Genomic DNA, 16,152 nt, shown 5'->3' on the forward strand with positions numbered 1-16,152 from the left:
ACTACTACTACTATTATACTACTACTACTATTATTCTACTACTATTCTACTACTACTATTGTTCTACTACTACTATTGTACTGCTGCTACTGCTACTACTGTACTACTGCTGCTATTACTGTACTGCTGCTGCTACTACTAAACTACTACGATGACTACCAGCGGTAATAATGATACTACGACGACTACTACCAGCGGTAATAATGATACTACGACGACGACTACCAGCGGTAATAATGATACGACGACTACCAGCAGTAATAATGATACTACGACGACGACTACCAGCGGTAATAATGATACGACGACTACCAGCGGTAATAATGATACTACGACTACCAGCGGTAATAATGATACTACGACTACCAGCGATAATAATGATACTACGACGACCGGCGATAATAATGATACTACGACGACCGGCGGTAATAATGATACTACGACGACCAGCGGTAATAATGATACTACGACGACCAGCGGTAATAATGATACTACGACGACCGGCGGTAATAATGATACTACGACTACCGGCGGTAATAATGATACTACGACTACCGGCGGTAATAATGATACTACGACTACCGGCGGTAATAATGATACTACGACTACCAGCGGTAATAATGATACTACGACTACTACCGGCGGTAATAATGATACTACGACGACCACCGGCGGTAATAATGATACTACGACGACCAGCGGTAATAATGATACTACGACGACCGGCGGTAATAATGATACTACGACTACTACCGCGGTAATAATGATACTACGACTACTACCGGCGGTAATAATGATACTACGACGACCAGCGGTAATAATGATACTACGACGACGACGACCAGCGGTAATAATGATACTACGACGACGACTACCAGCGGTAATAATGATACTACGACGACCAGCGGTAATAATGATACTACGACGACTACCGGCTGTAATAATGATACTACGACGACGACTACCAGCGGTAATAATGATACTACGACTACCAGCGGTAATAATGATACTACGACTACCAGCGGTAATAATGATACTACGACTACCAGCGGTAATAATGATACTACGACGACCAGCGGTAATAATGATACTACGACTACCAGCTGTAATAATGATACTACGACTACCAGCGGTAATAATGATACTACGACGACCAGCGGTAATAATGATACTACGACGACTACCAGCGGTAATAATGATACTACGACGACTACCAGCGGTAATAATGATACTACGACGACTACCAGCGGTAATAATGATACTACGACGACCAGCGGTAATAATGATACTACGCCAGCTGCAGCTGTCACAGCTTGAGCTCTATTCGTCAAATCAGTCAATTCAATGTATTTCTGAAATATTTTTCTATTATCAGTAATCACCGTAGCAGGCCTCAATAGTGTGTTCAGTGGTAGACTGGCTTTTCTTCTTCTTCCAACACTCATCTCTCCTGTATTTTTTTAGGATGGTTCTCTGCTCCTGACGTCTGCCTCGTGGAGTGTCCCTCTGTCAGCTCTCTGGAGTATGCAGTCTGTCTTCGAGATGAAGTTAGTCTCACTCCGAGCCGTAGTCTGAACTGTTTAGTCATTTCCTTATAGACCGCTTTCACAAACAAACATCCATCGTGATTGTCTCTGTTTCAGGCATTCCTTCTTGGACGACCATTATGTAGAGTTCAGTAAACTGTCACAAGACAGAGTGATTGGCACCAAGGACCAAGTAGCTCATGTAAGTCGACTCCATCTCTTCGTTTTACACCTTGTCTTCTCTGTCACGTGTTGCTCAACTTATTCTTTTTACTCCAGCACTGTCTTAAAACCACTGGAAGTGTGTCATTTATATTTTCCTACACCGATGTATGAATAATGAAACGAGAGGCCCGTCTTGGTGTAATGGTGCTTCCTACGAGCAGTGAGCTGGCCTCTTGTTTTTTTAAATAATTTTTTTAATCCATCCTCTGTTTTTTTCCAGCACCGGCTTTCTCAAGCTTACGATGTTAATTTCACCTTCTTTTGTGTCCTCTCCAGATCTATGACATCCAGACAGGTCAGAAGCTGCTGACCCTTAATGACCCTGGCCTGGCCAACAACTACAAGAGGAACTGTGCGACCTTTAACCCTAGCGACGACCTGGTGCTGAATGACGGGGTCATGTGGGACGTGCGCTCTGCTCAGGCCATCCACAAGTTTGACAAGTTCAATATGAACATCAGCGGCGTGTTCCATCCCAACCGCCTCGAGGTCATCATCAACACAGAGATTGTATCCTTATTCCTTCCTGTTTGGTCCTTATTACTTCCTGTTTGGTCCTTATTACTTCCTGTTTGGTCCTTATTCCTTCCTGTTTGGTCCTTATTCCTTCCTGTTTGGTCCTTATTCCTTCCTGTTTGGTCCTTATTCCTTCCTGTTTGGTCCTTATTCCTTCCTGTTTGGTCCTTATTCCTTCCTGTTTGGTCCTTATTCCTTCCTGTTTGGTTAACATATAACATTATGGACAACTTTATTAACAGAAAGAACAGTTGCAACTCACTGCAATACATTTAATGCTCACTTTTATTAACAGAGCAAATCTAACGATTTTTTTTTTTTAAATCTGTAAAAATGCTCCTGGGATATCACATCCTGTTGCTTTTATTATGAATATCGCCAGACGTGTATAAACTCAGGTGAGATCTAATTTGATCCTTTATAACTAGGGCCTGAGTTTATCCAGGTCATATCAGTAAAAACAGCCCCGGGATATGAACATTGATTTGGGAGTGACAGTCACCTTGACAGCTATGCCAGTGGGACCTGAGAACGTTCCATCTCCTCCACACTGTGCCTGCCCTGGACCAGTGTAGAGGAGTGTTCAACAACAACGCTACGGTCATGTACGGAGCCATGCTCCAGGCTGATGAGGAGGATGATGTGATGGACCAACAGATGAAGAGTCCCTTTGGTTCATCCTTCAGAACTTTTGACGCCACCGACTACAAACCCATCGGTACGACTTTTAAAGGTCATAGGTCAAACATTGGGATTTGTTTTGTGGCTGAAGTTAACTTCTGGTTGTATGTTCTCCCTCAGCTACCGTGGATGTGAAGAGGAATATTTTTGACCTGTGTACTGACACTAGGGATTGCTACCTGGCCGTCATCGAGGTAAACTTCCTGGTTTTATTTCCGTTGCTGATATTCCAAGTGGTGTCTTCTATCTCTGCTCTGACCATTCCATCAGTATATGGTTGTTATCATGTAGGAAGAATGAGCTGTATTGTTTGTGTCCCATATTCTTACTTATGGGTTAGGGTGGTGCCATGCTCCCCGTTGGTGCCATATTATTGCTTTCTGTTCTACTCTGGCTCTTGATCTGTGTCCCAAATAGACATTCAAAAAGAAACTAAAGAGTAGAACGTGGGAAGTGTAGTCCTCTCTGTCAGTCAGCAGTTCATCTCAAGCTGTGTGTTCTTCTAAAGAGTAGAATGTGGGAAGTGTAGTCCTCTCTGTCAGTCAGCAGTTCATCTCAAGCTGTGTGTTCTTCTAAAGAGTAGAATGTGGGAAGTGTAGTCCTCTCTGTCAGTCAGCAGTTCATCTCAAGCTGTGTGTTCTTCTAAAGAGTAGAACGTGGGAAGTGTAGTCCTCTCTGTCAGTCAGCAGTTCATCTCAAGCTGTGTGTTCTTCTAAAGAGTAGACTGTGGGAAGTGTAGTCCTCTCTGTCAGTCAGCAGTTCATCTCAAGCTGTGTGTTCTTCTAACGTCTTTAGAACCAGGACTCTATCAACATGGACACAGTGTGTCGCCTGTATGAAGTGGGGAGACAGAGACTAGCTGAGGAGGGAGAGGATGATGAAGATCAGGTAAGAGATGCTGTCCTTCTCTCTACTAAACTCAGTCTAACTTTAGTCTCTACTAAACTCAGTCTAACTTCCGTATCTTATCTACATCAACTCTCTCCTAGTGTTCCTAATATCCAGTCACTCCATTTCAACCCATACTGCCCAGTGTTCTGAAAGCCCACTGGGTTACACACCAGAACTTTTGTTCCTATCCTAGCCCATCACTAAAACACCTTTGTGTTAACTGTGTTCAAATATATTGATGTTTGTTTGTTGAATATTTCATCCTGTTTCACTTTGTGTTCAAAATGTGTCGCCTTCCCACCAGGAGGATCAAGATGATGATGAAGACTCTGACGATGATGATGATGATGATGATGATGATGATGACATGGATGACCTGGAGACAGACCCGCTGTTGGCCGAGCTGATCGAGGAAGGAGACGGAGAGGAGGATGGAGGTAACGACTTCTCTCCTTCAGATGAAGCGGTGGCCCGGCTGCTCAATGCCGACGATGAGGAAGACTTGAACAACGATGCTGAGATTGACCTGGGATGTGAGTAATAGCGGTGTCTTCTTGGGGAAAATAGTTTTAACACACACACACACACACACAAAACATCCACTAGTCTAGAAGCGAAAAAAAAGCAGGCCAAGACCGGCAGCATTGTCCAGGCACTATGTTTCCCCAGGTACCAAGAGGATTATGTCTGTCTGATTGATTGGTTATTGGGTAAAAAAAAATCAAAATCAAAATGTTCAAATCAAATTGTATTTGTCACATACGCTGAATACAACAGGTGTACAACCTTACAGTGAAATGCTGAATACAACAGGTGTAGACCTTACAGTGAAATGCTGAATACAACAGGTGTAGTAGACCTCACAGTGAAATGCTGAATACAGCAGGTGTAGTAGACCTCACAGTGAAATGCTGAATACAACAGGTGTAGTAGACCTCACAGTGAAATGCTGAATACAACAGGTGTAGTAGACCTCACAGTGAAATGCTGAATATAACAGGTGTAGTAGACCTTACAGTGAAATGCTGAATACAACAGGTGTAGTAGACCTTACAGTGAAATGCTGAATACAACAGGTGTAGTAGACCTCACAGTGAAATGCTGAATACAACAGGTGTAGACCTTACAGTGAAATGCTGAATACAACAGGTGTAGTAGACCTCACAGTGAAATGCTGAATACAACAGGTGTAGTAGACCTTACAGTGAAATGCTGAATACAACAGGTGTAGACCTTACAGTGAAATGCTTACTTACAAGCCCTTAACCAACAATGCAGTTTTAAGAAAAATAAATGTTTAGTAAAAAATAGCTAAGTAAAAAATGTAAATAGCAAATAATGAAATAGCAGCAGTACAGTAACCAGGCTATATACAGGGGGTACCAGTACAGAGGCAATGTGCGGGGGCACCGGTTAGTTGAGGTAATATGTACATGTAGTTAGAGTTTAAGTGACTGTGCATAGATAATAACAGAGTAGCAGCAGCAGTGTAAAAGAGGGGGGGGGGGGTGGCAGACGATGAAAATAGTCTGGGTAGCCATTTGATTAGATGTTCAGAAGTCTTATGGCTTGGGGGTAGAAGCTGTTTAGAAGCCTTTTGGACCTAGACTTGGTGCTCCGGTACCGCTTGCCGTGCGGTAGCAGAGCGAACAGTCTATGACTGGGGTGGCTGGAGTCTTTGACAATTTTTAGGGCCTTCCTCGGACACCGCCTGGTATAGAGGTCCTGGATGGCAGGAAGCTTGGCCCCAGTGATGTACTGGGCCGTTCACACTACCCTCTGCAGTGCCTTACAGTCAGATGCCGAGCAGTTGCCATACCAGGCAGTGATGCAACCAGTCAGGATGCTCTCGATGGTGCAGCTGTAGAACTTTTTTGAGGATCTGAGGACCCATGCCTAATCTTTTTCAGTCTCCTGAGGGGGAATAGGTTTTATCGTGCTCTCTTCACGACTGTCTTGGTGTGTTTGGACCGTGTTTCAAACAGTAAAAGTTATTAAGTACACACGCAGTGACCGTCTTTCTATCTCCCTGTCTGTTTTTCCATACAGCTGACAGTTCCGACAGCTCAGACGGCAGCACAGACACCTCGGACCTGGAGGACCAACTCTTCCTGTCAATGAGCGACTAAACAGGAAACAGGACATGACAACCAGGAAGTGGCAAAAGGGACACAACAAGTATCCACCCATTGCCACTTAAGCTGGAGGAATTGGCTACCCCTATGAATGTGAATTCATATGCACAAAGAGAAAAGATGAAATAAAAAGATCATATTTGAAGCAAGCCAGGTGTGAGATGGTAATAGTGAAGGACTGATGACTTGATGGTGGTGTTGGACATGACAGGCTACCCACTGAATTCCAAATGTAACCCTAGCAACTACACGCTAGGCACTCTTGTAGGTCGGAGAATATTGCATTACTTTTCAATGCCTCTAAAGATGTTCTTGGGTGTAGGGTCTTGGGTTCCATTTGGAAGTCTGCGCTAGTTTGACATGGAAAAGAGACGTGATACTTAAGACAGGATATCAATACTTTTTTTCTTTATATGACATGTAGCAATTTGAATTGTACAAAAATAGATTTTTTTTCCCCCAGACTTTTTGTTGTTGGGGGGGGGGGGGCCTTTTATAATATAAATACTTTTTTCTTTTAATGTTTTAATTTTGGGGATTTGTAGCTGTAAAATAGCTATTGCTCTTGGATTTGGTATTTTGATTTGATCCCCATTAGCTGTTGCGAAAGCAGCACCTACTCTTCATGGGGGTCCACATGAAACATGATATAATACAGAACATTTTAATAGACCAGGACAGGGCTAGTTGCTATATCCAGCCCTGTTAAATTGTAGTAGTTAATACTATGACTACTATCGCTTTAAGGGTGCAACCATCTCCATTAAATTGAAGTCATGGCAACAAACAATGGCAGACAATTTTTCATTATTTTTTTGTGTTTCAGATTGATTGTTGTTCTGCAAAACTTTGCCAAGCTAACCAGTCAGAGTCAAAAACAATGTATAGTTTCAAACCTGTTAATTTATTTACTATATTATTTGTTTTTCGTTAATGTACTTTGTCAAAATGCCAGTGACAATAATATGAAAATATTCATAATAATGTAACTGAATGCTCTTGTACCCCTTTTTCACACCACAGAGCCCAGCTGTACTGTACTGGCCCGGTTACACATCCAGCATAGTTGTACCCCATTTTCACACCACAGAGCCCAGCTGTACTGTACTGGCCCGGTTACACATCCAGCATAGTTGTACCCCTTTTTCACACCACAGAGCCCAGCTGTACTGTATTGGCCCGGTTACACATCCAGCATAGTTGCTGGAATGGTGCCGTACAGGGCAATGTGAAAAGATAATATCCAAGCCTGCGCAGTTCAGTCGGCATTGGTAAAATAGTGTGAAAAGGGTGTTCTATTTAGTTCTATAGTGGTAAAAAAAAAAAAAATGTAAAAAAATGTAAACAGGTGTAGGGAGTTTAATGGCCTCTAGAGTTCAGTGTTGCATAATGTGGATACATATTGATATTAAAACAGAGCCATATATATGGACAAATATAATATACCATCTACACTACCGGTCAAAGTTTTAGAAAACCTACTCATTCAAAAGTTTTTCTTATTTTTTTTTAACTATTTTCTACATTGTAGAATAATAGTGAAGACATCAAAACTATGAATATATTTTATATTTGAGATTCTTTAAAGTAGCCACCCTTTGCCTTGATGACAGCTTTGCACACTCTAGGCATTCTCTCAACCAGCTTCATGAGGTAGTCACATGGAATGCATTACAATTAACAGTTGTGCCTTCTTAAAAGTTAATTTGTGGGATTTCTTTCTTAATGCGTTTGAGCCAATCAGTTGTGTTGTGATAAGGTAGGGGTGGTATACAGAAGACAGCCCTGTTCGGTAAAAGACCAAGTCCATATTATGGCAAGAACAGCTCAAATAAGCAAAGAGAAATGACAGTCCGTCACTACTTTAAGACATGAAGGTCAGTCAATATGGAACATTTCAAGAACTTTTAAAGTTTCCTCTAGTGCAGTGGCAAAAACCATCAGGCGCTGTGATGAAACTGTCTCTCATGAGGACCGCCACAGGAAAGGAAGACCCAGAGTTACCTCTGCTGCAGAGGATAAGTTCATTAGAGCGAACTGCACCTCAGATTACAGCCCAAATAAATGCTTCACAGAGTTCAAGTAACAGACACATCTCAACATCAACTGTTCAGAGGAGACTGCATGAATCAGGCCTTCATGGTTGAATTGCTGCAAAGAAACCACTACTAAAGGACACCAATAAGAAGAAACTTGTTTGGGCCAAGAAACACGAGCAATGGACATTAGACTGGTACTGTCCTTTGGTCTGATGAGTCCAAATTTGAGATTTTTGGATCCAACCGCTATATCTTTATATATTAGTGTGTGTGGTTCCCACCGTGAAGCATGGAGGAGGAGGTGTGATGGTGTGGGGGTGCTTTGCTGGTGACACTGTTGGTGATTTATTTAGAATTCAAGGCACACTTAACCTGCATGGCTACCTCAACATTCTGCAGTGATACACCATCCCATCTGGTTATGGCTTAGTGGGACTATCATTTGTTTTTCAGCAGGACAATGACCCAACACAAATCCAGGCTGTGTAAGGGCTATTTGACCAAGAAGGAAAGTGATGGTGCTGCATCAGATGACCTGGCCTCCACAATCCCCCGACCTCAACCCAATTGAGATAGTTTGGGATGAGTCGGACCGTAGAGTGAAGGAATAGCAGCCAACAAGTGCCCAGCATATGTGGGAACTCCTTCAAGACTGTTGGAGAAGAATTCCAGGTGAAGCTGGTTGAGAGAATGCCAGGAGTATGTAAAGCTGTCATCAAGGCAAAGGGGGGCTATTTGAAGAATCTCAAATATAAAATATATTTTGATTTGTTTTAACACTTTCTTTTGGTTACTTCCTGATTCCAAATGTGTTATTTCATAGTTTTGATGTCTTCACTATTATTCTACAATGTAGAAAATAGTGAAAATAAATTTAAAAAACCTTGAATGAGTAGGTGTTCTAAAACTTTTGACCAGTAGTGTATATATTTGTGTTTATTTGTGTGTGTATATATGTTTAAGGTGCTAATACCGCAGATATTTTCCTCAATACCTCTCATCCATGACTGAAGTTTCCCTTAGGCACAGATCTAGGATCAGATTCCGTCCCTAAATCCTATACTTTAACATTGGTTGGACTGAAATGTATCTGATGCTATATCAGTGGTTAGGGGCAACTTTTTAGGCCACCTGACTTGAAATGGAATTGAGCCCAACCCTGCTACCTACTCTCTGAGGGCTCGACGATCTGTTATCCGTAGCTGCCACTCTGACGCCTAGCTCTGGAGTAATGGAGCCGCAAAGTGAACACAATTAATATGATTTTAATTTATTTGAATTCTGTTGGTGAAGTGCTTTAAGTTGTGTCCTTATTTCGGAAAGGACCACAAATTGTAAAGACATACATTGTTTAAAGTTTATCTATTTTAATATGTGGAAGGGGGGGAGAAAAAAAATTGAAATAAAGTTCTCTGTTTTGAGAACAATGTTTAGTGCGAATTTGTTTAAATCTATTTTAACATAGCCTAGTGTTGGATTTGTGTAACACTTGATTAAATCTTGCAGTCAGGTATTATTTTTATCTTTACTTAACTAGGCAAGTCAGTTAAGAACAAATTCTTATTTTCAATGACAGCCTACCGGGGAACAGTGGGTTAGCTGCCTTGTTCAGGGGCAGAACGACAGATTTTTACCTTGTCAGCTCGGGGGATTCGATCTTGCAACCTTTCGGTTACTAGTTCAACGCTCTAACCACTAGGCTACCTGCCTAGGTTTATACCTTTTTTTTGTGTCAACATGTCAAGATTTGTGGTGTTAGGTGTACCAGTCCAAGTCTTGTGAATCTGTCTTTGACGATACATTGTAGGAGACATCAGCCTGACAGAGTTACAACACTATCACTGAGGTACAGAGTTACAACACTATCACTGAGGTACAGAGTTACAACACTATCACTGAGGTACAGAGTTACAACACTTATCACTGAGGTACAGAGTTACAACACTATCACTGAGGTACAGAGTTACAACACTTATCACTGAGGTACAGAGTTACAACACTTATCACTGAGGTACAGAGTTACAACACTTATCACTGAGGTACAGAGTTACAACACTTATCACTGAGGTACAGAGTTACAACACTTATCACTGAGGTACAGAGTTACAACACTTATCACTGAGGTACAGAGTTACAACACTTATCACTGAGGTACAGAGTTACAACACTTATCACTGAGGTACAGAGTTACAACACTATCACTGAGGTACAGAGTTACAACACTATCACTGAGGTACAGAGTTACAACACTTATCACTGAGGTACAGAGTTACAACACTTATCACTGAGGTACAGAGTTACAACACTTATCACTGAGGTACAGAGTTACAACACTTATCACTGAGGTACAGAGTTACAACACTTATCACTGAGGTACAGAGTTACAACACTTATCACTGAGGTACAGAGTTACAACACTTATCACTGAGGTACAGAGTGCTGTTTTCTTCCAGGACAAGATGTTTGCCTTACCCATTGCCAAGCTCTTTCACAATAAGCTAACAATGCCTCCCTGGAAAGCAGTGGCAATTGTTACTCAGTGACTGTATGGGTAAATAAATCATGACTGTATTCTTGTTTATCTAGTGAACACCATAGAGCCATCCAATACAAATCTGGACCTCGAAGCCAGTTCCACTCATTTGTTTTCTTCCATACTTCCCTCTAATTACACAGTGACTTAGACCTGGGACACCATATGGGTGGAAGTATCAGGTAGAACAGAAAACCAGCAGTATTCTGGACTTTGTAGGGTAGCATTTGAATATCCCTGCCAATAGAGATACAATGTTCTGTATAATTCTTACTGAGTTCCTGTGCCAATCTCCAGGAAAAGACGTCGCTCTGCCCTCACACAAGGACAAACTTCTTGGCCAATACTTCGAACAATGCAGTTATTAAATGCGCAGCGAAGGTCGTAGAGATACCATATAATGTTGTGATTTATAGACCTGTTCTCCTAATCTCCCTTTCTCTATTCTACAAGGAGAATGAATTGAATGAAATGTCAAGCCGATTTCAACACAATGTGCTGCGTATTTCAAACTTTCAGCTCCATTTGAGTTTTGCCCTTAACTGGTGTAAATGTAATTTACAGTTGACAGTTTTATCGAAAGATACAGGATGTTATTGAATGATCGTAACAATGTTTCCCTAGAAAGCTGTGTGACAAAGGAAGCAAAACTCAACAGTATCTCCACTATTTTCCAGTATTTAAATGTACAATATACAGTCATCCTCTTGTCTGAGAACATGACTGATAGTTAACTTTCCCAGGGAGGGAAAAATGTGTGTGTTGGTGTGTGTGTTTTCCAGGTTACCCTTTCTCTACCGGCCCTCCCTCATGTGGAGCCCTTCACCAGGATCAAAGTCAATGACTGGATCAGTGTGTGTGTGCATCTCTCTCTCTCTCTGTGTCTCTCTCTCTCTCTCTCTCTGTCTCTCTCTGTCTGTGTGTGTGTGCATCTCTGTCTGTCTGTCTGTCTGTCTGTCTGTCTGTCTGTCTGTCTGTGTGTCTCCTGTGTGTCTTGCCAGACTAGTGTGTTATTTTTAACTTGCAACTGTCTTGTCACTTGGCTAATCTGTAGCTGAGATCTGGGACAGGACGCGGCTGCCTTCACGATCCTACTTTGTTGGGATTCCTTCGCTAGGTGGCAATGCTGTTAATGTTGGTTCAAATGCATTATAACGCTTGTCATTTTACAATGACGGCCTACCCCGGACGACGCTGGGCCAATTGTGGACCGCGTTATGGGACTCCCAATCACGGCCGGGTGTGATACAGCCTGGAATCGAACCAGGGACTGTAGTGATGCCTCTTGCACTGAGATGCAGTGCCCTAGACCGCAGCGCCGCTCAGAAGCCCGTAATCATCTCACCACGGTTGCAGGAACCCCGAGCTGGCCGCCAACACAGCGGTCTGTTACTGTGGGTACCCTCTCTAATGGGAGAAGTTTCCCCTAGGTGCGGATCCAGGATCAACTTCCCCTCCCCCAATCCTAACCTTAAACAATTAGTGGGGGAAATACAAAACTAACCTAAGATCAGCGTCTAGGGGGAAAATTCACCCTAAACCTCGGTATTCTGTCGTGGGCGAAGTCCTCCTGGAAGAGCACATGAAACCTACATGGACAGCATCTGCCGAGACTGGTGTCAGTACAGAGGGCCTATCAGCTGTCACGATCAACCTGAGACTGGTGTCAGTACAGAGGGCCTATCAGCTGTCACGATCAAAGTGTTTGACAGGCTATCATCCGGCGCATTGCAACGTTAAAACAGCTAAGCAATCTCATGACTAAATATCCTGACTAAATACAGACCAGTTAAAGCATTATACATGCGGTAGAAGTGTTACCTAAAGGAATATTCTGAATGCCACCAGGTGTCGTGTCATCTATGCTGAGATTCATATTCAGATTATATAGTGTTTTAATGAAGAGTCTGCAGGTAGCCTAGTGGTTAGAGCATTGGCTTCGTAACCGAAAGGTTGCTGGATCGAATCCCTGATCTGACAAGATAGAAATCTGTCGTTCCGCCCCCTGAACAAGGCAGTTAACCCACTGTTCCCCGGGAGGCCGTCATTGTAAATAAGACATTTTTCTTATCTGGCTTGCCTAGTTTAAAGAAAGGTTACATTTGGAAGGCACACAATGTCCAATCAGTACCGACCCTCCTGGATGCAGCAGGTGTTCTTGGGATCACCATGGTTACCTCATTAAGTTGTCTATTCCTTTCCTTGGCGGTCCAGACCAGCAACCAAATCACATATACCATGGAATAGAATCTAGGATGCCGTTTAATATACCTCAACATAAAACAAATCACATTTACAGTAGTCACATGCTTGGTAAACAACAGGTGTGGACTAACAGTGAGATCGCTTACTTACGGGCCCTTCCCAAACAATACAGAGAGAGAGAGAGAATATAGAGGAAAAATAGAAAAGAAAAACATGTAATAATGAAAGTAATAATAGATACACATTCAGTAACGATAACTTGGCTCTATACACTGGGTACCAGTACTGAGTCGATGAGTAATGATAACTAGGCTATATACACAGGGTACCAGTACTGACCCTGCCTCACAGGTCCAGGCACTTGTCATCTCGCCTCCTTACCTCTGAGGAAGCACAGTTCCCGCTCAGCCCAGTCAAAACTGTTCGCTGCTCTGGCACCCCAATGGTGGAACAAGCTCCCTCACGACGCCAGGACAGCGGAGTCAATCACCACCTTCCGGAGACACCTGAAACCCCACCTCTTTAAGGAATACCTGGGATAGGATAAAGTAATCCTTCTAACCGCCCCCCCCCCCCCCCTAAAAGATTTAGATGCACTATTGTAAAGTGGTTGTTCCACTGGATATCATAAGGTGAATCCACCAATTTGTAAGTCGCTCTGGATAAGAGCGTCTGCTAAATGACTTAAATGTAAATGTAATGATAACCAGGCTATATACACAGGGTACCAGTACTGAGTAATGATAACCAGGCTATATACACAGGGTACCAGTACTGAGTAATGATAACTTGGCTATATACACAGGGTACCAGTACTGAGTAATGATAACTTGGCTATATACAAGGGGTACCAGTACTGAGTAATGATAACCAGGCTATATACACAGGGTACCAGTACTGAGTAATGATAACCAGGCTATATACACAGGGTACCAGTACTGAGTAATGATAACCAGGCTATATACACAGGGTACCAGTACTGAGTAATGATAACTAGGCTATATACACAGGGTACCAGTACTGAGTAATGATAACCAGGCTATATACACAGGGTACCAGTACTGAGTAATGATAACCAGGCTCTATACACAGGGTACCAGTACTGAGTAATGATAACCAGGCTATATACACAGGGTACCAGTACTGAGTAATGATAACTAGGCTATATACACAGGGTACCAGTACTGAGTAATGATAACTTGGCTATATACAAGGGGTACCAGTACTGAGTAATGATAACTAGGCTATATACACAGGGTACCAGTACTGTGTAATGATAACCAGGCTATATACACAGGGTACCAGTACTGAGTAATGATAACTAGGTTATATTCACAGGGTACCAGTACTGAGTAATGATAACCAGGCTATATACACAGGGTACCAGTACTGAGTAATGAGTAATGATAACCAGGCTATATACACAGGGTACCAGTACTGAGTAATGAGTAATGATAACCAGGCTATATACACAGGGTACCAGTACTGAGTACTGAGTAATGATAACCAGGCTATATACACAGGGTACCAGTACTGAGTAATGATAACTAGGTTATATACACAGGGTACCAGTACTGAGTAATGATAACTAGGTTATATACACAGGGTACCAGTACTGAGTAATGATAACTAGGTTATATACACAGGGTACCAGTACTGAGTAATGATAACTAGGCTATATACACAGACCAGTACTGAGTAATGATAACTAGGTTATATACACAGGGTACCAGTACTGAGTAATGATAACTAGGCTATATACACAGACCAGTAATGAGTAATGATAACCAGGCTATATACACAGGGTACCAGTACTGAGTACTGAGTAATGATAACTAGGCTATATACACAGGGTACCAGTACTGAGTAATGATAACCAGGCTATATACACAGGGTACCAGTACTGAGTAATGATAACCAGGCTATATACACAGGGTACCAGTACTGAGTCGATGTGCAGGGGTACGCTGCACATAACTAGGGATAATAACTAGGAATAAAGTGTCAGATAGCAAACAGTAGCAGCAGAGTATGTGATGAGTCAAAAACAAGTAAGTGCAAAAAAAAGAGTCAATGCAGATCGTTAAATAGTTAACCAATAGCTGTCGGGGCTAACTATGTAGCGGACTTATGGCTTTGGGGGGATAGAAGCTGTTCAGGGTCCTGTTGATTCCACACTAACTTTAACCATCAGCTGTCAGAGCAGCTCACAGATCACTGTACCTTTTCATAGCCCATCTGTAAATAGCCCATCCAACTACCTCATCCCCATATTGTTATTTAAAAAAAAAAAAAAAATGTTTTTTGCTCCTTTGCACCCCAGTATGTCTACTTGCACATTCATCTTCTGCACATCTATCAGTCCAGTGTTTAATTGCTAAATTGTAATTACTTCGCCACTATGGCCTATTTATTGCCTTACCTCCCTTATCTCACCTCATTTGCACACACTGTATATAGACTTTTTTTCTACTGTGTTATTGACTATGTTTGTTTATTCCATGTGTAACTCTGTGTTGTTGTTTGTGTCGCACTGCTTTGCTTTATCTTGGCCAGGTCACAATTGTAAATGATAACTTGTTCTCAACTAGCCTACCTGGTTAAATAAAGGTTAAATAAAAAATTATATATATATCGAACGTGATTAGCACACGACTATGGGAACGTGATTAGTACACGACTATGGGAACGTGATTAGGACACGACTATGGGAACGTGATTAGTACACGACTATGGGAACGTGATTAGGACACGACTATGGGAACGTGATTAGTACACGACTATGGGGAACGTGATTAGGACACGACTATGGGGAACGTGATTAGTACACGACTATGGGAACGTGATTAGTACACGACTATGGGGAACGTGATTAGGACACGACTATGGGAACGTGATTAGTACACGACTATGGGAACGTGATTAGTACACGACTATGGGAACGTGATTAGTACACGACTATGGGAACGCGATAGTACATTGGCTCTACTTCTTCTGCAGATGCTGTTTATGTCTGTGAAAAGACAGATCATATCCCATATAGCACCCTATTACCTGTATAGTGCACTTCTTTCACCAGGACCTATAGGGTTCTGATCAGAATAAGTGTATATATATATATATATATATATATATATATGGAATATGATTCCATTTGAGACACATCTTGGTCTACAGAGCTTGTTATCCCAAGGTCTTTCTTCATCTTGAACCAACCCTTACAGAGGAAAAAACCCCACATGAATTCCACATGTGAAGTGTTCCAAAAGTGTTTTCTTGTGATTGTATGTGAAGGTAACGTGACAACATGTAAAGGAACGTGAAAACTCGTGAAATGATATGCCATATGCCTTCAATAGAAATGCCATTGCAGTGCCCATTTAGTTCTGTGATTGATTTAA

General features: G+C 42.1%; 1 protein-coding gene across 1 annotated transcript in view; it reads left to right on the forward strand.

Moving 5' to 3' along the window:
- LOC106566213 (DDB1- and CUL4-associated factor 1) overlaps nucleotides 1-6,963 on the forward strand; it is a 43,054-nt gene extending 36,091 nt beyond the window's left edge. The window contains exons 19-26 of the mRNA XM_014134088.2: nucleotides 1,465-1,547; nucleotides 1,644-1,728; nucleotides 2,028-2,261; nucleotides 2,787-2,985; nucleotides 3,069-3,142; nucleotides 3,744-3,836; nucleotides 4,144-4,372; nucleotides 5,889-6,963. Coding sequence (XP_013989563.2) covers nucleotides 1,465-1,547; nucleotides 1,644-1,728; nucleotides 2,028-2,261; nucleotides 2,787-2,985; nucleotides 3,069-3,142; nucleotides 3,744-3,836; nucleotides 4,144-4,372; nucleotides 5,889-5,968 — 1,077 coding nt within the window. The 3' untranslated portion in view covers nucleotides 5,969-6,963. The remainder of the gene's footprint in view (nucleotides 1-1,464; nucleotides 1,548-1,643; nucleotides 1,729-2,027; nucleotides 2,262-2,786; nucleotides 2,986-3,068; nucleotides 3,143-3,743; nucleotides 3,837-4,143; nucleotides 4,373-5,888) is intronic.
- Nucleotides 6,964-16,152: the final 9,189 nt, after the last annotated feature.

Source organism: Salmo salar, chromosome ssa12 (genome assembly GCF_905237065.1).
Source record: "Salmo salar chromosome ssa12, Ssal_v3.1, whole genome shotgun sequence".
In the NCBI taxonomy this organism is placed as follows: Eukaryota; Metazoa; Chordata; class Actinopteri; order Salmoniformes; family Salmonidae; genus Salmo; species Salmo salar.